Source organism: Columba livia, chromosome 27 (genome assembly GCF_036013475.1).
Source record: "Columba livia isolate bColLiv1 breed racing homer chromosome 27, bColLiv1.pat.W.v2, whole genome shotgun sequence".
NCBI lineage: Eukaryota > Metazoa > Chordata > Aves > Columbiformes > Columbidae > Columba > Columba livia.
Genome location: NC_088628.1, coordinates 3,887,357 through 3,908,659, shown reverse-complemented (window position 1 = coordinate 3,908,659; position 21,303 = coordinate 3,887,357). Strand labels below are relative to the sequence as shown.

Below are 21,303 nucleotides of genomic sequence, written 5' to 3'. Positions count from 1 at the left end.
CATCTGGGGGCAGGAACATCCCCTGGAGCAGCCACTCTGCTGCCCTCCTCAATGAAGCCCCTGAGAACCCCACCGATGGCTCTGACGCTCCATCCGGCCCCTCTGCTGCCGAACCAGCCTCTGCAGGCCTGGCAGCTGAACTGGCCATCCCGGAGGATGAGCTGCTCCAAGAGGCCCTGCAGCTGCTCGGCTGCTCCCTGGGGGCGGTGGAGTCCAGCCAGGATGGTCCAGGCAGCAGCCCCGTGCCTGGGGACCTGGGTGACAGCAGCACAGAGGGGAATGCGGTGGCCCCATCACCTCTGGAGCTGCCAATGGCCGTCGGTGGGCAGTGGGCAGCGCTGAACATCCCGAGGACTTCAGCCACCGTGGGGGCATCCCTGGGCAGTTCCAGCAGGGGGGCTGGAATGTGATCTAGGTAGTGACTATATAAGCAAATCCCATAAGGAACAGGAGTGAAATAGATTTTCGTGGTCCTTGGGGTATTTCCTTAACGTTATGCAATTCTTCTAATAAACTTCCCAGATTTCCATTTAAAATTATTAGAGATTAAATAGCTTCTATTTTTTACTGAAAGGATATTTGCAGAATATCCAACTCAGTACAAGTGACGTGTATCAAACTTGCCTTCCAGCTGGAAAATGCCAAACTGTCCTCTGACCAAAACGACAAAGTGGCCGGTGCGGCGCGAGAGGAGCTGAAAGAGGCTCGAATGAGAATAGAAGCTCTCAGCTACCAGCTCTCTGGCCTTCAGAAGCAGGTAAAGGCACAACATTTGCTCTCATAACTAATCCAGAGCACTGTGGTGTTTGGACGGATTGACATTTCCGCCCCTTTGCGTTCCCTGAATTTTGCGGACAGAAATCTTGACGTCCATTTGGGAGGGAGATGGATTTTTTAATGTTTTTACTATACCCACATAGATGCCAACTGTGTTTTTCGCAGGCCAGCACCGCGGAAGATCGCATTCGCGAGCTGGAGGAAACGATGGCTGGCGAGCGGGAGAAGATCAGGAAGATGCTGGATGCAAAGGAGAGGGAGATGACAGACATGAGGGACCAGATGCAGCAGCAACCGACTGAGTACCCGCTCCAACTGCTCGACGTTACATTAACACTCGGCGCTTACGGAAAACTCATGAAAGGAGAAGAGGGGGACTGTAGAAGCTGCTGCTCAGCCTTCCAATGGGCACCTCGCCCTGCGTGGGGGACTCAGAACCTGGCAGATTTGCCAGAGCTCGATGCTCCTCTCTGGGAGCTCACAGCACTGCAAACACACTGCTTCCTCTTCCTTGTTTCAGTGAAGAAGTTGACTTTCCTGCCAACCTCGTGCAGTACTGTTGGCGGAAAAAGGACAAGAGCGATGAGTCTTGAAGTCAATCGTGCAGTGTCCAAAAGGCTCGATCGCTTTCTGGCCTGTTCCTGAGCCCCTGGTGTGGGCAGAGGTGCGCGCTCTGCCGGGGAGGAGCCCCTGCCCTGCGGCTGGTGCCTGGGGAGGCCCCGCAGCCGCAGCTGCGGGAGGTGCCGGGCGGCGCCAGCCCCATTGTTGCGCGGCCTCGCACGGCCCCGTGTCACAAAGGGTGTCCTGGGTCCGGGTGCTCATAAGGGGCGTCCCCGGCAACTCCTGCTGTGCTCTCGCACTGAGCTGGCGGCTGTGCTGGCGAGCGTGAGCGCGGGCTGAGCTTGACGGCCGAGCCACTCAGCTACTCGCTGTCTGCGATTCGTTCTATATTCTTCTTTTCTTCTGGAAATTACGTCCTTTTTTTTCTCCCTCCCCTTCCTGACAATTCCAGTTTGGGGAAAAGGTAATGCTTTGTTTCCTTTGAGACAATGGTTGGCGTAGATAGAGAGAAGGTAGAAGTGTGGGTTGGCCTGTACCTTCCTCGCCGTCCACTGGGCTCTCCCGTTGGGGTTTGGGTAGATGCAGGCTGTCAGGGTAATTCCTGTTTCCTAGTTATCTTTTCTCTAGCACATCCAAAGAGGGCCAAGTCTAGGCACACCACTCGAGGGCTTTCCTTATCCAAACAAGGAGATCTCCTTTAAAATCTGATTTCCTTGCAGGCACCAGTGTGAGAATGGCTCTGCCAGAAAGGGACCTGTATCCTCCGCAGAAGATTTGTACGGCCTGGCAGCAAACACGCAGTGTGGGAGGAGGCCTCTACAACTTGGGCAACACCTGCTACCTCAATTCCATCCTGCAGTGTTTGACGTACACCCCTCCGCTGGCCAACTACTTGCTGTCTCGCCAGCACAGCCAGTCCTGTGAGTCCTTGCTACGCGTTCTTTTACACCTCTTGGGCAGCTCTAAATGATGAAGAAACCAGAGCGACTCTGGGAAAACAGCTCTGAGGATGAGATGTAGGGGATGGAGAAGGGAGAGCGGATGTTGTACCTATAACCTGTGGGGTGGTTTGGTATTTGTTTCCTTGAAGAGTTTCCACAGCCGTGTATATTTTAATTGGGCTGCTTCCTTCTTTCCCTCCCCTCTTAGGTGAGAAGAAAGGCTTCTGCATGATGTGTACGATGGAAGTGCACGTGGAGGAGGTCCTTTCTTGCTCGGGCAGTGCCGTCGCACCTGTGGCTGTTGTCCGCGAGCTGCCACGTGAGTCATTTCAGATGGTTTCATTTGGAGGTATTTTTCATTGCCGAAGAACCCTATGTGTAACTGTTCTTTCCGGGTTCAGGTTAAGGAGGAGAGCTTTTAGAAGGGTCAGTTTTCTTTCCTTTTTTGGGGAGACTAATGTGAAAACCTTCTTCTTTCTCAGGAATAGGAGATTTCCAGTTTGGCGCTCAGGAAGACGCGCATGAATTCTTCGGCTGTGCCGTGGATGCCATGCAGACAGCTTGTTTGAGCAGCAGCAGCGAGTAAGCATGAGCACATGACCATGGAAATGTTCTCTGGCCCTTTTGACTCCTTCCTTTAACTCGTCAGTGAAACCCGCTCTCTGGGGCTCTCCTAACAAGGAAAACTCTTGCAAGAGCGAGCTCTCTGCCTTCCACCTTCTGAGCCGCAATTACCGTTTCTTTCCAGCTGGGATGCAGCTCAAGGCAGCACAGTCATTGATCAGGTCTTTGGAGGACTTCTAAGATCCAGAGGTAATTTTTAAAAATATCCCTGTCCTTAGAACAGTCTGTGGCTCTTTCTCTCTTTGTGGAAAACTGCTTTTGGCAGGCAGCAGCATGTCCAGGCTGCACTGGTCAGTTACATGGGCAGAGTTAGTGTCCGTCCCAACCTGAGAACCTTTTCTCTTTGCCTTCCAGTAACATGCTGGAGCTGCAAAGCTGTTTCAGACACCTACAAGGCATTCCGTGATATTTCTTTGGATATCAGGGTAAGATGTTTGGAAATGGTGGTGCAAAATGTTTCGAGGTCCCTGCAGGGGCCTCGTTTATCTCCAGTAAACTCCATTGACTTCAAACTGCGGGTTGTTACCACGCAAGATGGTGGTGGATGGGAAGGGAACTGGACTTGTGTGCTCCCTCCGTAGAAGCCCTGTAAATGGTCTCCCTGCGCTGGGTGCCAGCTGGGCAAAGAGCAAGGATGCTCCACATGGGGAGCTATTTCTTGGGATTTTGAGTTTCCAGGAGCTCAGTGTTCTCCTTTCTTTCTCATCCAGAAAGCCACATCTGTCACCAGAGCTCTGAAGGACTTTGTCAGACCCAAGCATCTGAATGGCAAAAACAGCTATAGATGTAGCAAGTAAGATCTTTACTAATGACATCTTCATAGTAGATACTGGGTTATGGTTTTGCATGTCTGGAAGCAGTAGTTAGGTTTGGACGTCACTCAGAAACCCAGTCATGACACAGCTTGGGGTTTTTTCTGTTTGTTTGGTTTTCTTCCCCGTACAACCAAACCTCCTGAATCATCCACAACTTGGAATAAAATGCATTTGTTTCTACGATGGGTACATTTTTTTTCCCTTCTGCCTGAAATGGGCAAAACAAGCCTTAACTCAACCCTACGTGGATGGGGGGTGGAGTGTGGGCAAGACAGGTTGCAACCGTTGGGTCTGTGTTTTCAAGGTGTGAACAGCGGGTCAGTGTGTCCAGGAGACTTACAATCCACCAGGCCTCCAACGTCCTGACTGTGCGCTTGAAGAGAGTCGATCCTTTCTCTGGCAGAAAGATTACCAAGGTATGTAAGCAAGTGCACGGCCACGTTGTCTGCTTGGAAGGAGGACAATGTCCTGAAGGACAATGCTTGTTCTGGAAGTTGTTCATATCTGCACACGATGGCTATGGAGTGCAGCTGTCTGAGAAAAAGAATTGCAACAGCTCTGCCTTGCTCTTGCCCTTGTGGCCAGAGGAAAGTTCCAGGGTGAAAATGAGCACCTGGGTGCTCATGAAGAGTTGGTTTGGCCGAGAACAGTTTTCTGCCACTTTGGTGATAACATGGCGACACCTGTTTCTGATGAACTGAGAAGATCCTTTGACAGGTTTTTCTCAGGCTGCTTCCCAAAGACTCTCAGGATAACTTGGGAATCCTCTTGGTGTCTCCTTAGTTCGTGCGGTACCCAGAATATTTGGAAATTGGCAAATACACATCTGAAGCGTCTGGAGGACCACTCCTCTATTCCTTGTATGCCGTCGTGATCCATGAAGGTCACAGCTGTCAGCGAGGACACTATTACTGCTTTGTAAAGGTAAAAGTGTGATTTGCATTGGTCTATTGTGTCCTTCAGTGATGTACTGCCTGCGTTCTTGTTTTCAAAAGCCTGCCGTTCATCTGAAGATAGAATTGCTTTGCTTTGCAGGCCAGCGATAGACGGTGGTACAGGATGGACGATGCGTCTGTGGTTCTGTGTGACATCCAGACAGTTCTCAGCCGGTGTGCATATTTACTCTTCTATGTCAGGTAAGAACAAGTGTGAAAGGGTGTTCAGGATACACTCCCTCTCCTGTTTCTGATCTTGTCATTGCTGTTCTTCTCCGGTAGGTTTTGCTTTCTGTCCTAAGACAGAAAGACCGTCCAGCTGAGTTCTGTCTGCTCTGCAGATGGCCCCGTCCTTTCTTCTTCTTCCTTGTTTGGCACTAATCTGTTGTGCTTGCGTAAATTGCTATCTGTCTGCTCTCTGGGCCTGGCTAGCTGTGAAAAGAGGTGAAATGGGGGTCCGAGCAGGTAGAAACATGAATTCCTGCTCTGAAAGGGGCAGATACGACTGACAGAGCACAATCCAATTTCCAGCTTCCAGTCCGAGTTCAGCCTTCTGCGTGTCATATCAAGTGCTGCCAGAAGATGTTAGGATGAGAGTGAAGCCACGTGGAGGCTGCGAGAACAACCCTAGACTAAGATCCCTGTTGTTTATCCAGGCGCCACGATTTGACCCCTCGAGCGGGCGCTGAACGCCAGGAGACACAGAGTGCTGGGTTGGCAAAGTCGGTTCAAGATGCGAAGAATCCATTTTCTGGAGGCTTCGTGGCACCGAGAAAGCCAGAAGGTGAAGCAGATACGCAGAGGATCCAGCGGAACGGAAGCCCATGGGACTCTGCAGCGCCTCACCCTCAGTGCTTCGGCACGAAGAGAAGGCACTCTGCCACTGAGGAGGGGGAGAAGCTGGACGGGAGCCACCCAGACTGTCCGCCTCCCAAGTTCAGGCGCACCGGCCCTGTGGAAACGCAGAAGCGCGCTCCCCATCAGCTGCAGCGTGGCAGAGAGATCCTGCACCGCTCTTCCCACAGGGCCAGAAACAGCTCGGGTTATGGCAGAAGCTCCATTTGGGAACGGCTGTACAGCTCGAGCGGCCACCGAGCAGACTGGCACCCCGGGTCGCGAGGGGAGCAGCAGCCTGCGAAATACTCACTCGAAAAACAAGGTGCGCTCCCCCCAGTGCCTGTTCACCCAGAGGCTGCAAACAAAAAACCGCCGTGCAGGAAGAGAAGACAGACCTGGGCAGAGGAGGGTGACGGTGCGTCCGAAAGAAAGTGGCAAAGGATACAAGTGAGCCTTCTGGCGATCCAGCCTTGAAAGGGAAATGCCAGAACGGGAAGAAGATCAAGAAGTCCAAAGCGAGCACTGGAGAGGAGACTGCAAAGGAGGCTGCGTTTGCAGCCTCACCTGGCAATGCTGCCAACCTCTCTGCCAGGTGTTCCAGGTGCACGGCTTATGGACAGAAGCGTTCAGTACCCGTGGCTGAAAGTACCATCGAAACTGGCCACTGACCATCCGAGGCCACAGACAAACGTTCTCAAGAGGATGCTGACCGCTGAACTTGGCATGTGTGTTTGCAACAATAAAATTGCTGTCATAGCCAAACCCAGTCCCAAGTGGCGCCGCCTGATTTCCCTAGAGAGTTTGACGACTCAGGAAAGAATGGAGGAGCTTCATTTGGGTTTTGTTTGTTGTTTACTTCTTTACATTTTTTAAATTTCAGACTTCATCGATGCAAGCAGCCTTGTGAGCAAGAAGGGCAGAAGCTTTCTACAGCTGCTGAGCGTATTAAATTAGCATGTAGAGTTCTCAGTGAAAATATGCCAAAGCACAGAGCATCTCCAGAGCTGCTCGATTAGAGACTCAGGTGCTTGCGTTCTCCTGGCAAACATGGACAGTAGTGCTGGGGAAAAAAAGACAACAGTGATGAGTCTTGAGGATGATATTGGAGTGTCCTACAGGTTCAAGCAGCTTCTGGCCCTCTCCTGACTGCTGCAGTTTGTTGTTCTTTTGTTGTTTTCCCCCTTTTCTTAAACACGTCATTGCAGAGGTGCCACCGCTGATTGGCTCAGCCTTGGCCTGGTCTGTCTTGGAGCCAGCTGAACTCAACCCCACAGAAAACAGCACAAAGGTCTCACAGCAACCACTCCTCTTGCCCTTTTGTACCGTTTTCCACAGAGGACAGCCAATGGCAGTTGAGGAGGCGCGGAGAAGGTCTGTGATTGATATGGAAACAACCAATAAACTTTGAGGCTGCAGGGGAGGTGGTAAGGGTTGAAAGGCTGGGCACTGTGAAGGGCGGGCCATGCTGGCTCCACCAATCATTCCTGGAAGGAGAGTGGCACATGGATGATTGACAGGCTTTCTGACCAATCTTTTGATGGGAGGAGCACTGCACTAGTGCACTGTATGTGGAACAGCCTGGGATTGAAGCAGCAGCCGCACGGTGCTCTCTGCGCTCCCCCTGTGTGGGGGAGAGGAAGCCGTGCTGGGCTGGGGGGACCCTCCATGGGCACCCCCCAAGCCGGTCCCCATCACCAACAGCCCCCGGCTCTGCCCAGGCACATGGGCATCCCCATGGGGTGAGCTGCTGAGCAAGGACTGTGGCTGCAAAGGGGGAGGAGATGTGCTTCTGGGAGAGAAAACAGGAGAGATGGCCCCAGGGATGGGGGAAGTTCTCTGGAAATGGGATTTTCTGGGCATGAATCAGCCAGGCCAGGGCAGGGGTGGTGGGTGCTGGGAGTGCCCGGGGTCGGGGATGGCGCAGGGGCCGAAGGTGCCGGGGTGTCCGAGCAGACAGGGGTGCCGTACCTGCTGGTGGGGCCTGGGGGGCCGGGGGTGCCCAGGCTGCGGGGAAGGGCTGCTCCTGCCCGGGCAGTGGGCACCGGGGGGCTGAGCCTGCAAGAGAGACAGGAGCCATGGCCGGCGCTCACCTCCGCTCTTGCCACCAGGAGCGTCCCGGGCTGCAGGGGTCGCAGTGGGTCCCTACCTGGGGGGCAGAAGCTCTGGGGGTGCACAATCGGCTGCAGGGGCTGCACAACTGGGGCGGGGGGCAGGGGCCATGTGCTGGGAGCCGCAGTGATGAGTCAGGCTGAGGGACCTGGGGGGTTCAGCTGGAGAACAGGAGCTGAGGGGAGACCTTCTGATCTCTGAACTGCCTGAAAGGAGCTTGGAGCCAGGGGGGTCGGGCTCTGCTCCCCAGGAACAAGCGCCAGGAGCAGAGGAAATGGCCTCAAGTTGCACCAGGGGAGGTTGAGGTTGGATCAGGGGAATAATTTCTTCCTCAAAGGGCTGTGGGGCAATGGAACAGGCTGCCCAGGGCAGTGCTGGAGTCACCATCCCTGGAGGGCTGGACAGACGGATATGAGGTTCTCAGGACATGAGGCAGTGGCAGGGGTAATTTATGGTTGGACTCAATGATCTTCGGGGTCTTTTCCAACCAAAATGATTCTATTATTTCAGGGGGGAAAAAAGGCTCAAAACATAAATTGGAACTTAGGTGAGTTTAAGGGAAAAGAACAAATACATTTTGCCCCATATATGAGATTCCAGGCTCCTCTGCCACCCCAAAAAAACCCTGCTTCACCGAATCATACACAGAGTCCCAGGCTGGTTGGGTTGGAGGGACCTCTGGAGATCATCCATTCCAACCCACCTGCTAACACAGGGTCACCAGAGCAGATCACACAGGATCGGGTGTGAATGTCTCCAGCCCTGCCCGTCATCTCCAGACCACACTCCCATCTCTTCCAAAGCACCCACCAACCCCTCTAGCCCCAGTCAGCAACTGGGATGTGCCGGGCCCATCCCAGACCAGAGCCTCATGGGCAGGATCAGGTCTCTTTGCCATGCGATCACCTCTGAGTCTCTTCTCCTCTCCCAGGCTTTCATCGGGGAGATGACCAGAACCAGCTCCGGAGCCTGGATGGGGCTGAGCATCGACCAGACGCGCGGGCAGGAATGGAGCTGGTGGGACGGATCCGCGTTACAAGCAGCCCTGTGAGTGCCCCTCGCTCCGGTTCACGAGCAGGTTCCAACAGCCCCGGCCCAGGGGAAATGTTTCCAGCGCGATGCTCAGCACAGACCCGGCTGCCCCCAAAATCCCCCTGGATTGCAGCAGCAATGCTCATAGGAGCACAGAGAAACCAGAGCAACACGGGTTTGTTCTCTGCAGCCCAGCTGCGAAACAGGGAGAAGAGAGGGAAAAAAGCAATTAAACCCTTATTCCTATTATATACCCAAATGCAAAGCACAAAAATGGGGAAATTTCATTCCATCTAAATGCAAGATATTTGCCCCAGCTGAAATATTTGTCATGCAGCGGTGCTGTCAGAGCCACAGTGACCCAGGTATGTATTTAACAAAAGGCGGTTTCCAACAGAGCTTATATTTGTTAGTACACACATGGGGTGTGGGGAGGGGAAATTATTTTTTGGGGTGAGCACGGGTTTACCGACAGTTCTGCTTCCCCGACAGCTGGAAAAACAAGAGGCAAACAGGTGGTACCATCAGCTGAGCTGACAGTGGCTGTGCCAGTTCAGGTTGTGAGGGGAAAACACCCAGAAGAGATAAATATTGTTGCTGAAAACACAGTGTCCGAGTGCACCCCACCAGACTGATTGCCGTCCCGGTGCTCTCCAGGTCTCCAGTAAGTATTCATGAGATACCAGGTTACTAGAAGTTGTCTTTTGTAAGGTCCTGCATAATGGTAAACTTATGCTGGAGTGCCTAGTTCAGCTGTGCAAGTGAGAAGAAGACAAACATGCAGCACGCTGTGCTGGGGGGATTCATAATCCTCAGATCCGTTATCTTACTGTATTGAAATAATCCTATGTTTTAAATAACTGATACACATGAAGGCTTGTTTTAAATATTCAGAAGAACACACTTTTTTTTTTTTTTTCCTAAGTCAGTGGCATGACATTAGATTTGTTGTTGTGAATTATTCTTCCAAAGATGTTAAATGGAGACCATGAAGGGACAATGGATGGGAAACAAGGATCCAGACAAAATGAAATCTTCACCCTGAAAACTCTTTCCTAGGCTGAAGATGCTCATGCTGTGGCCAAGAAGCAGCTGGAGAAGGAAACGCTGATGCGCGTGGACCTGGAGAATCGGTGCCAGAGCTTGCAGGAAGATCTGGAGTTCAGGAAGAATGTGTTTGAGGAGGTATTGCCAACCTAGTAATCTCATCATAGTCTGAAGCTTATGGACCTTTTATTCAGACTGACTATAAGCAATTACTGACTAGTTCAGGTGGGGAAAATCAGTGTTATCCTTGCTGTAAATGTAATAAAATAGTTCAAGGTTTTGAGAAAAGCTACACGGTGGGGGAACTGTCATGAGAGCCAAGTGGTGGTGTTCCATGTGCATTTGGTCTGGGTTTCTCCTTCTCATCCTGCACGTTTCCATCACTTTCTCAGGGCTGGATGAAAAAAGCAAGGGCTTGTATTAAAACAACTGTCGCTTTGTCAGGGAATTAGAGGAGATGTTGCAGCTCGTCCTTTGTTTCCCCATGGGAAATTCCTGCAACTTTTTACACCAGTCAGACACTTTGTATGTAAAGCACCAAGCAAAGTCAGGCTGATGACAGAAAATCAAATTCAAACTTTGATATATGAGTCTCTTCCCGAGCCATTATAAAAAGGGGCTGCAAGGTTATGACTGGAATCGATCTTAAGCCTGTCTTTCCAACCAAAATGCTTCTATTATTCTATGGCTGGGGACAGACCAGCTTGGCAGGAACTGTACAGTCAGGGTCCACTGTCACATGGTGGCATCGCATGGCACAGTGGGAGCTGCTGAACACCCCGTCTGCAGGGTCAACCGGCGACAAAGTTAAACATGTACCCCCCATCCCCACAGTGACAGCATGCAGCTGCACCCACATGTAGGACCCCTCCACCCACCGGCACCAGCAGCCGCGTCCCCTGGTCCTGCATGACTGGCAGAGGCAGGAGCTCACTAGTTCCAGCACATGTGGAACTCTCTGGCTTCACGTGCACATTTGCAGATGCCTGTAGCAGTGGCACGGCCCCTGTGTCTGCCTGGTACCCCTGCCCGGAACCCGGACCCTCGGACCCCCGCATGGGTCCCCCACTCCCAGACAGTCCAGCCTGATGCTCACTGCAAAAACACAACGCTCACACCCCCATGCACAGGCACCGCACAGCCATGCACACCCCAGACCCTCTCCCACCTGGTCCTGGGGACTGCGACTCTCCAGCCAGCCAAGTGCACTGAACAGCTCTGTTTCACCCAGGACCAGGCCCTTTTATACCAATTTTTACCTGTTCCCCTCGTTGTCCTCCCTGATTCGCTTCCCCCGCACAAACCTTTAACTGTTCTCATACTTCCACTGAACCCCCAGTATCTGGGACCCCCAGCTTTGCATCCTGATTATTGCAAAAGCCAGGCTGGCCCTCCCTGAAGTGCTGCCCACAGGTTTGTGAGAGCCCACTCATTAGCACAAGTGATGAGGTTGCTTTATTATCCTTATCTCTGCTATCAGTTGTTGGCCAAATCTGTGTCTCTGAATGCTTCACTGATTGCCTCCCTCTTCCTGGTCGTCCCTTTTGACAAGGTCCCAGGCCAGGTCCCTTTGCCCCAGCCAATGCTCTCACCTCCTGCCTGCCACACACTCGTGGCTGGAGACAGGAGGGTGCAGGACCCCCAAGGGATGACAACCTGGGGGAGCTGCCTTGGTGACACATCCCAGGGCAGCAGCTTTCCCTCATCAAACCGTCGACTATGGCCTCGCCTCTTGGCTGAGGAGAGGAAATTGCTTTTAATTTAGCTGGACTTCAATCCCACACCTGCTCCATCTCAGGGTGCAAATCCTGGCTCCATGATATTCCTCAGTCCTGAGTTACCTCCCTCAATCCCAGCTCGGCCACCTCCTTCCCACTGCTGACCGTGGGCTTCTCCCAGGGATGAGCAAACTGCTGCCGATATCCATGCCCTCCTCAGTCCAACATCCATGCCCTCCCAAGCCCAATATCCATTCCCTCCCCAGTCCAATATCCAGCCCCTCCCCAGTCCAATATCCAGCCCCTCCCCAGTCCAATATCCAGCCCCTCCCCAGCCCGTGCAGCCCCGGGAGGAGGCTGCTGCACCATCCGCAGCTGCACCAGGTGCTTGCGGCAGGGACGTGCAGGTGGACGCTGCCAGAAGAACACTTCTGGAGCAAAAGCATTGCCCCAAACCCTCCAGATCACTCTAGTGGCTTTCATTATGGAGCAGAGGCAGCTCAGAAGGAAATGAGTGAGAGACTGGGACACAGAGGGACGTTTTTGTTTGGTTTTTAAGAGGGAAATGCGCAGCTCAGATGGGTGAACCCCGGACACTCCGGTGACAGCCGAGCAGCTCCTGCCCCATGAGAGATCTCGGTTCCTCCAGGTAAGCGGCATCTCTTGCAAAGCTGCAGATTTAAATTCCTTTCTGCCATCTGCCAAAATTCATTGTGGTTTTCACTGCTCGTTAACAAATCTGGAACTAAGTCAGTGAGTGATAAGAGGTTACAGCGGGTTCAGAGCAGGGCCAGGTCCCATGCTGGCTGGGTGTTGAATTAATGTTCTGCTTACTTTGCCTTCCCTGGTCTGAGACATCAGTGCGGTGGCAGGGGATGTGCTACCGAGTCCTGAATTTGTCCCAGAGGACGAGCGTGTGGCAACAGCTCCACGTGCATTTGGTCTGGGCTTCCCCTTCTCATCCTGCACGTTTCCATCGCTTTCTCAGGGCTGGATGAAAAAAGCAAGGGCTTGTATTAAAACAACTGTCGCTTTGTCAGGGAATTAGAGGAGATGTTGCAGCTCCTCCTTTTTTCCCCAAGGGAAATTCATGCAACTTTTTATCACAGTTGGATACTTTGTATGTAAAGCACCAAGCAAAGTCAGGCTGATGACAGAAAATCAAGTTCAACCTTTGGCATCTGAGGCTCTTCCCGAGCCGTTATAAAAAGGGGCTGCAAGCCGTAATAAGCCCCTTTAAAAGTTAATTCTGCCTTTTATTCTCCTCCCTTGTTTCTCCTCCTTTCAGCCCTTCCCTCTCTTTCCGTGTCTCCAGGTTGTGCTCCAGTGAAGATGATGCTCTCCAGTTTCCACTCCTGCTTCTCTCTGCCGGCTTTTATCGTTTATGGTTTAGTTTTCCAAGTCCACGAGCTGCACTCAGGTAGGCGTCCCTCTGGTTTGCTGATCCCTGGGTGTTCTTCCAGTCTCAGTATCTTCCTGCCTACCGACGCAGAGGAAAAAGCCTTGAACAAAATCTGTTTTAAAACATATTCTGGGCTCTTTTTCTGTCAGATCGCTGACCTGAAGCCGTCCTGGCAAAAGGATGCAACACAACTGTTGTCCTGAAAGTTGATTTGCTTTTGTTTTTCTTCAACCAGAAAATACTTTATCTGTGCGTTGAGTGTCCAGCTTCTTAATAAGCCTTTTCTTTTTAAATTTCCAAAGATGCTCAGAGCACCTGAGACGTTTTTCATTTCTGCTGTAATAGGTGCAAATAGCTGAGGATATTTGAGTTTTATCTGTACTCAAATTCTCTCTTTTCTCCAACCACCCACCCAGAAACCTTCCAATCACTTCTTTCCTTCTTCATCCTGCTTTCTCCCCACCCTTAGCAGCCCAGGGGGCCTTGTCCCCTTGAGAACAAATTCTCTTAAAAGAGATCTTCTTTAAAAAGATCTGAAGAACTCTGGCGGTAGCGCAGGACAGGGAATCATGTTCTGCACAGCTGGGATCCCTCTCCAAGCCCCTCAGTGGCTCATCCCCCAGCACAGTGACACTCCAACACAATGACACGGCACGTGGCACACGAACCATCTGGAGCAGCAGCCGCTGGTTTTCTGGCCTCAGTCACCACAGCAAACTCACGGTTATTTTCTTCTTCCTTTGGGGTTTTCTCCCAGCTCTGCTCAAAGTGATGGGACCCCCCGGCCCCGTCATCGTGGCCGTGGGCGAGGACGCGGTGCTGCCCTGCCGCTTCTCCCCGGCGCAGAGCACGCAAGACATGGAGGTGACCTGGTATCGGGAGCAGCTCGCGTCCTTTGTGCATCGCTACAAGGGGGGCCGGGACCAGAACTGGAATCAGATGATGGAATATGTAGGGCGCACAGAGCTGTGGAAGGACGGACTCGCCAAGGGCAGCGTGAACTTGAAAATAATTGATGTCCAACTCTCTGACAGAGGGAATTACACCTGCTTTGTTGTCAATGGCTCAGACTATGACCAGGCTGTGGTAGAGCTGAAGGTGACAGGTTTGTAGTCTGTGCTCCTGGTGACTCTAATTTACTTGCTCATAGCCAGCGCTCTTCTTCCCTGTCCTCCCCAGCAGCAATTACCGGTGGGGCTTAGGAAACAGAATTTAATGAAGTTCTATGTTTGAAGGTACCAGGAATGTCTCATAGAAGTAAAATTGCATAATAACTGACTGTCACGTGAGTTATGCTACCCACTTCAGAGATGTTCTTAACATTGTTTTCCTCATATATATGGGTATGAGAAAAAAATTGGCATTGAGTAATATAGTAAGAATGTCCTGGTTTGTGCTATTATATTTTAGTATCCAAGACCACAGATTATTTTGATGCAGTAGCAGCCTCTAGAGCAGATCTTTGAGTTATGTGAAAAACACTGCAAGAATCATAGAATCATAGAATCATAGAAAGTTTTGGGTTGGGACTTCCACAGCTCCCCAGTGCCCCCCTGCCATGACAGGGACATCTTCACCAGCTCAGGTTGCTCAGAGCCCCGTCCAGCCTGGCCTGGGATGTCTCCAGGGATGGTTCATCCACCACCTCTCTGGCCAACCTGGGCCAGGCTCTCACCACCCTCAGGGCCAATAATTTCTTCCTCATGTCCAGCCTGAATCTCCCCATCTCTAAGTTAAAACCATCACCCCTTGTCCTATTGCCACAGGCCCTGCTCAACAGTTTGTCCCCATCTTCCTTATCAGACCATTTTACGCACTGAAAGGCCGCACTAAGGTCTCTCTGGAGCTTCTCTTCTCCAGCTGAACACCCCAACTCTCAGCTTGTCCTCTCAGCAGAGCTGTTCCAGACTCGGGTCATTTCTATGGCTCCTCTGGCTCCTCTCCAGCAGGTCCATGCCCTGTTGAAACTAAATGTCCTGACCCCTGATGATGGTTTGTCTGTGTCCAAGTCCATCCCTCGTCAGGCAGAGGGTCAGCCAGGCCACCCCGTTCCCATGGGATCACTGGGTGTCTGTGTCCCCGCAGTCAGCGGCTCTGTCCCGCTCGTCGCGCTGGAGCGGTACCAGGACGGGGGGATCCGGGTGTCCTGTCGCTCGGCCGGCTGGTACCCGCGGCCCCAGGTGCTGTGGCGAGATCCCCACGGGCAGCATCTCCCATCCCTCTCGGAAAGCGTCACCCAGGATCAGAGCAGCCTCTTTGCGGTGGAAAGCAGCATCATCCTCACCAGGGGCACGAAGCAGAACGTCTCTTGCTGGGTCCGACACGTCCTGGATGGTCAAGAACGGGGATCAGAGTTTTACATCTCAGGTGAGGGGGGGCGGGGGTATCACCCCATTATCGCTGCCCATGGGGCTGCACTGGGGACGTGACACTGGCAGAAAATCTTGGGTGCATTTGTCAGGATCCGTGTTTGGTGCATCCACTGTTTCCTGCACCCTGCAGCTTTCTTTTTCTCACACGAGAAGAAAGCATGATTTAATTAGAAATAATTTGTTTAGGAATCCATTTTTGCTTTAAAAAATCCCCCACAATGTATGCAAACAAAATATCGTCAATCACAGACAAGTGCAAAATTGTACAAATAGAGTTCTTTGTTTTTTAATTCGATATTTTGTCGCTTTGTGGAGTACAGTCAGGAGGTGATTCTCACCCTTGATGGGATTCAGACCTGGGATGCGCTTGTATAACACAGAAATGAGCTATTTCCCATTGCTGCTTGTGCAGTGACCCAACCCCTTTGGGGATTTTATTTTTCAGATCCCTTTTTCCATAATGCCCATCCTTTTATAATTGCCCTGGGCATCGTCTCCGTTGCTGTGGTCGCTCTCATTATTTTTGCTGTTTATCTATTTAAAATTAAAGGTACGGTTCTGGTGTCGTGTTTGGGGAGGGAGACTGGTCCTGTTTGGCCACCTCTGGTTTGTTGGATGGGTGGGTTTGGGAAATGTCAGGATGGTCCCAGAGTCTTGTCTCAGTGTCTGGGACACACGTGTGGTGCCAGGGGCTTAAAGACTCAGGGATGTGCTTTCTGGCAAGAAAAGAAAGGTTGTTTTTCCAAGAAAAAGATAGCCAAGAGGGATGTGAATATTAAAGCAGCATGAGGGGGACTATGCCCCGCCCAGGGTGGATTCTTTCTATAGAAATGGAGCAATGATTTGCCAGACCCTGCAAAAAAAAACACCCCAAAACCTTGCACTTTGAGGGCCTGGCAGGGCTCATCCACTTGTGAAAGACAAATAATACAGAGGAATAAAGGACACCGAAAGCCTCAATTTCTTAGCAGAAGGAGCTGGCCGGGGGGTCGCTCAGGCACCGCAGCACTGCCAGACCCCAGTGGCTGTAACTCCTTCTGTGGCTTGACCAGGGCTCTTTGGATGGGATGATGTTATTTACACTTACTTATGATGTTATTTACACTTCTTGCTTTCCTTCACAGGAAAGCGTGAGAAACAAATAGGTAAGCTTTACCTTTTATTTCCTAGAAACTGGAGAATTCCCTCAAATGGGAGAATTCATGTGGATGTGGGGGAGGGAAATTGTTTGGTTAATGGTTATGGAAAATTGTTAACTCAGTGTATGAAATTATGCAATGGTGGTGTCATTTTAAGGAAAATCATTGCCGAACCAAAAAAAGCATGAACAGCCGTTGTACCAACAGTGAATTTTGCTTTTCAAAGGGCTCTCAAGGTTCTTCCCAGAGCTCTTAGAAGCTCTGGGGAAGCACATTTCATTCTGCAAGGGCTTCAGCTGTGTCTCAGCACTAACAAAACCTCCCAAAACCCCGGGCAGGATGGTCCCGTAGCCCTGAAGGAGAAGTGCAACCCCGTGCTCCTCCCTGGTCCATGCAAACCTGCCCCTTCCCCGCTGCCCTGGAGCTGCAGCCCTGGCTGGACTCTGCCCGAGGTGGCTCCGGGGAGGGTGGCCAAGAGCTCCAAAAGTCGTGACCAGAAAGACCTTGGGAGCTCCTGGGCTGCAGCTTTTCCATCAGGAGCGATTTCAGCCTCCCCCCCACCCCAACAAGCGTATCGGTGAAAAAGGAATAGGGTTTGGTGCTGATGCTCTGTTCTGCTTTTGTTTTTCAGCAATGCGAGACGCAGCACTGCGTAAGTCCTGCTCCCCGTCTTCCCGGGGAAATCCTCTCTGAAAACTTTCAGACTTCGTTATTCACCCTCTCCCTCCATCCACATGTTCTTCTTTCAGTAGACACTCTACTTCTCCCTCCCTGACATCCTAATAATGTGAAAATTTACCCTGAAAACTCATTAGGGATTTTTCCCTCAGTGGCTGTCATTGCTTTTAACATTCACATCTTTTCAATGTAGTGAAATAGAACTGAAAACATTATTCTTGTCCAGGATTTACAGAACGCTAGGCTGTTGAGACTTCAATTCTAAGAATGTAGATTTTTTGCTTACCAAGAAATAATAATAATTTAAAAAAAAAAAAAAATGTAGAGATCATATTAGTTTCCTTGCAGCTCATAGAATTGCCAAGAAAGATCTTTGGCTATTAAAAGTGAGCTCTTGCTAAACTGGTACCAATACAGGCAGAAGGGGGAAATAAATACAGGCCCAGCTCACTCAGGAATCATGAGCATCCCTGTGACCAGGGTGTAAATCAGCACATCTGCCCCTTTGTCACAGCCTCTGCTCCCCGGTGTGGGGGGATCCTGGGGAAGGGGATTGCAAAGACTAACTTGTGTTTCTCTTTGTTGCTCAGGGGACCGTGATGCAGCAATCGGTGAGTCTCCTATTCCTTACAAAGGATGTTTCCCAGAGTCTGTAGAGGGTGGTGGGCTTTTGTGTTTCCTTTTCACTGTTAAAGTGCAAAGTGAACCAAAAAGTGGTTGGAAGGTCGGGCAGGTGGGACTTAGTGTGGGGCGGGTAAAGGAGAGAGTGAATTTGAGTCAGACAATTAAAGGTGATTGAGGATGGTTTTGCCAAGTGTTTGCAGAACCCCCCTCCTGCCCATGCAGGTGGTTACAGGTGAGGTTCTATCCCAATCAATATCCCACACGCATTTGTGCTGATTTATCTTCTTTTTCAGAGAAACAAGCTGAAGAACTTGGTGAGTACCATTCTCCTTCCTACATGGGAGACATTTCTAGTGGGGCATTTTGTCACCAGGGTTTTGAACCTTTACCCTGCTTTTGGTTTTACTTTAGGAAAGAAAAATGTAGCAAATACCAAACCCATTTCAGAAACATTATTTTCATTTGTTCTCTATGTGTTTTTAAGATATTCCCTGTGATACTTTTATACTAAGAAGAAAATCATTTCACTTTTCAAAGAAAGTAGAAACAGCCCATAAATAGTCAGGACAGTTTTGAAGCTCTGTGCTGTGTCATGACTTTCACAAATATAGCAACAATTCTGAAAATGTGCAACTGCGCTGGCCTTTCAGTATTCTGAGCTCATCCAGCGCAACTGTGTTCAGATTATCTCTCAAATGTGATTTTTTTTTTCTGATTTGTTTTATTCTTTTTTTTTTTTTTTTTTTTTTTTAAGCATGGCGAAGATATGCAGTGCCCATAGAAGAAGGTAATTAAAGTTTTGTCTTTTGGGAGTGCTTAATCATCTTCCCTGTTTTAATCTCCCTTTGGGTATTTCCTCTGCCACACGATGCTGGTGGGACCAGGGATGCTTCTGCCAGGCGTCACTGTCCAGGAGCACGTGTAACACTCAGACCTCTTGTTGTTTGGTGCATGTCCCAGTTTCAGACCAGTCTGGAGAGTCCTGGTCCTCAGTGCACAGAGCTGGTCACACTTCAGACATGGGGGATCTTCAGTCTGGAGGAGCTGGGTCTCTTTAGCTTGGAGAAGAGGAGACTGAGAGGCAACCCCACTAATGTTTATAGAAATGTAAAGAGTGAGTGCCAGGAGGATGGAACCAGGCTCTTCTTGGTGACAACCAGTGACAGGACAAGGGGCAATGCGTACAAACTGGAACACAGAGGGTTCCACTTAAATCTGAGAAGAAACTTGTTTGGGGTGAGGGTGGCAGAGCCTGGCCCAGGCTGCCCAGGGGGTTGTGGAGTCTCCTTCTGTGCAGACATTCCAACCCGCCTGGACACCTTCCTGTGTAACCTCATCTGGGTGTTCCTGCTCCATGGGGGGATTGCACTGGACGAGCTTTCCAGGTCCCTTCCGACTCCTGACATGCTGTGATTCTGCATGATTCACTCTGGAGGTCTGCTGGTCTCCTCTTCCCTCTCTGCTCAATGTCATCTCTCTGCTTCGTTTTCTGCTCCTTGCACTAACATTGTCACCTTGTGCAGCTTCCCATGCCACAGTCTGCCAGCTATCGCTTGCACTCTTTCTCTTCCTTGTGCAGCCCCAGCAAAGCTCTTTCCTGGGGTGAGCTCTGCCCTGATGTGTTGACTCCATCTCTCCTGCAGCGAAGGTGGTTCTGGATTCAGACACAGCCCACCGCTCCCTTGTCCTGTCTGATGACTGCAAAAGTGTGAGACGAGAAGAGAAGACATTGAAAGTCACTGACAACCCCAGGAGATTTTTACAATGGCGCTGTGTGTTGGGTCGTGAAGGCTTCACCTCAGGGAGATGCTGCTGGGAGGTGGAGGTGGTGGATGGAGGAGGATGGACTGTGGGAGTCTGTAGAGAAGATGTGAACAGGAAGGGCGAGATTATATTGAAACCAGAGGAGGGTTTCTGGGTAGTGGGGCAGTGGGAAGGGCGCTTCCAGGCTCTCACATCTCCTGGTCGCACTTTCCTTTCTGAAATCCAGCCTCCCAAGAGGATCCGTGTCTCACTGTGTTATGAAGAGGGGCGAGTGTCATTTTTTGGTGTTGATGAGAACATTCCCATCTTCACGTTTCAAGAGACATCATTTGAGGGGAAACCAGTCTACCCTTGGTTCTGGCTGGGTGCTGCGACATGGCTCAAAGTGTGTCCTTGATGAAGGGGAGGGAGCAAGAGAAGGTTTTCTAGGGGACCTCAGCCGTTCACACTCACAGCAGGGTTTACATTGGAAGGAAGTGGTGCAGGTTTCTGTTGCAGCCACCTGCTCCCAGCAGGGCTGCCCTCAAGTGCCTGAGGTGTCTTTGAACCTCGTTCAGCTGAGTTGTGTAGGATGTCCAAGGGTGGAGATCTCGTTATGTCTCTGGACCTCTGGCTGCTGCTGCACTTCTCTCAAGGGGAAGAATTAGCCCTTTGTGTTTGAACAGAGTTTCCCCAGTTGCAACTCCTGACTGTCGCCTTTCATCCCCGCTCTCTACCAGTTGAACACACTCTCACTGAACGCACTCCCGCAGCAGGGGTCGCTTTCTGAATGTACAGAATAAAGTTACTTCAGCGGGATTTGTCTGTGTGTGAGCACCAAATGTCTGTGTCCAAGGTGTTGCCTCCACCTCCTTTTAACCTGTGAGGGGTGTCAGGGACTTTTGAGAAAATGGTTCACTGCATCCTACAGGAGACAGTGAAGGCATCTGTGTCAGTGGGTCTGTGCATGGCTGAGTGTCCACAGCACAAGCCCAAGTGACGAGCTCACCTGTGACCTGGAGACATCTAACACTGGGAAGTGATGCCCCCTTATAACTCTGAGTAGTGCCTGAGTGAGTGCCTGGAGCAGACACAGAATGTCCTATATGGGCTGCAATGAAGCTGGAGAAACCAAAATTTCACATGGATAAAGGCATCTAATCTTGAGGAAACTTCAGATTACTTTGCTGTAGTGGAAACTGCCTCCTGCAAGGGGGCATCACAAGTATGTTCTTCCTCTGAGGCCAGACACGCTTTTGCAGCAGATCCTCTATTCAACTGATGTCCCACAAGCAAGGACCTTCCCAAGGGAAGGCTTTACCATCACTGCTGGGTTCATGGACTTCTCAGAAGGGAAAGAGAATACACTTGCATTTTAGCCAGGGTAGGTCTGTTCATGCTCAGCTCAGGGCAGCTCCCACCATGGAGGAGCCCACAGGGAACAGTTCAGAGATGCCATTAGGGCATCTGCTTTTCTCTCCAGGCTTGCCCAGCTCCCAGGAGTGATGCTCCCAGCGCTGGTGGCCATGTCTCAGCTCTGTTCCTTGCCGTGCAGAAGCCCATGCAGTGCAGCAGATGCCGAATCAGCTGTGGAGCCTGCAGCAGCTGAGGGGCTTGTGGAGGACCCAGTGCCAGAGTGCTGCAAAGCGCCCGTGACCAGTGTCACAAGTGTGCAGGGACAGGCAGCATGGGGATGGCCCCTGCTGCCAGGGCTCTGAAGAGACACTTGTTAGACACTTGTGTCCCTAAAGAAGGTGAGTGGGAAGATGAAGATACAGACCCCTCTTTCTGCACTGTAGAAGGAGCACTGTGCTCCTCAAGCAGGGGCCATGTGGTTGCATGTTTCTGTGACACACGGGCACCATCACCTCATGAGTCCCATACAGCGTTGGTGAGGTGCTAAAGGAAGTGGGAAACAGCCTGGAATCACCTTGTTCCCTCCAAACACC

General features: G+C 51.1%; 2 protein-coding genes across 4 annotated transcripts; both read left to right on the top strand.

Moving 5' to 3' along the window:
• Positions 1-2,519: 2,519 nt before the first annotated feature.
• On the top strand, positions 2,520-9,831 carry LOC110355288 (ubiquitin carboxyl-terminal hydrolase 42-like). Its single transcript, XM_065041965.1, has 11 exons — positions 2,520-2,598; positions 2,762-2,861; positions 3,028-3,092; positions 3,258-3,328; positions 3,614-3,696; positions 4,023-4,134; positions 4,502-4,642; positions 4,754-4,854; positions 5,310-5,812; positions 8,531-8,646; positions 9,691-9,831. Exons 1-11 carry the CDS (start codon positions 2,520-2,522, stop codon positions 9,829-9,831), a joined length of 1,512 nt encoding a protein of 503 aa, XP_064898037.1.
• On the top strand, positions 6,900-20,173 carry LOC102091230 (butyrophilin subfamily 1 member A1). 3 transcript variants are annotated; one of them, XM_065042356.1, is made up of 15 exons: positions 6,900-7,229; positions 8,531-8,646; positions 9,124-9,295; positions 9,691-9,816; positions 11,956-12,045; positions 12,712-12,816; positions 13,556-13,903; positions 14,884-15,165; positions 15,616-15,720; positions 16,295-16,315; positions 16,941-16,961; positions 17,578-17,598; positions 17,905-17,925; positions 18,366-18,398; positions 19,255-20,173. In XM_065042356.1, the coding sequence occupies exons 6-15, from the start codon at positions 12,729-12,731 to the stop codon at positions 19,770-19,772; spliced, it is 1,458 nt and encodes a 485-aa protein (XP_064898428.1). In that variant the 5' UTR covers positions 6,900-7,229; positions 8,531-8,646; positions 9,124-9,295; positions 9,691-9,816; positions 11,956-12,045; positions 12,712-12,728; the 3' UTR covers positions 19,773-20,173. The 3 variants fall into 3 exon arrangements, with proteins under 3 accessions (XP_064898428.1, XP_064898427.1, XP_064898429.1); XM_065042355.1 differs by lacking the exon at positions 6,900-7,229 and having other exon boundaries at positions 7,762-8,646; XM_065042357.1 differs by lacking the exons at positions 6,900-7,229; positions 15,616-15,720 and having other exon boundaries at positions 7,762-8,646.
• The last annotated feature ends 1,130 nt before the right edge of the window (positions 20,174-21,303 follow it).

What these genes read in the sequence shown, in the direction of transcription:
- LOC110355288 (XM_065041965.1), top strand. Translation starts at nt 2,520, where the DNA reads ATGGAAGTGCACGTGGAGGAGGTCCTTTCTTGCTCGGGCAGTGCCGTC. An exon ending in ATACTCACTCGAAAAACAAG is followed by an intron (nt 5,813 to 8,530) that starts GTGCGCTCCCCC and finishes CTCCTCTCCCAG; the next exon opens with GCTTTCATCGGGGAGATGAC. An exon ending in TCCGCGTTACAAGCAGCCCT is followed by an intron (nt 8,647 to 9,690) that starts GTGAGTGCCCCT and finishes ACTCTTTCCTAG; the next exon opens with GCTGAAGATGCTCATGCTGT.
- LOC102091230 (XM_065042356.1), top strand. Translation starts at nt 12,729, where the DNA reads ATGATGCTCTCCAGTTTCCACTCCTGCTTCTCTCTGCCGGCTTTTATC. An exon ending in GGTAGAGCTGAAGGTGACAG is followed by an intron (nt 13,904 to 14,883) that starts GTTTGTAGTCTG and finishes GTGTCCCCGCAG; the next exon opens with TCAGCGGCTCTGTCCCGCTC. An exon ending in AATGCGAGACGCAGCACTGC is followed by an intron (nt 16,962 to 17,577) that starts GTAAGTCCTGCT and finishes TTTGTTGCTCAG; the next exon opens with GGGACCGTGATGCAGCAATC.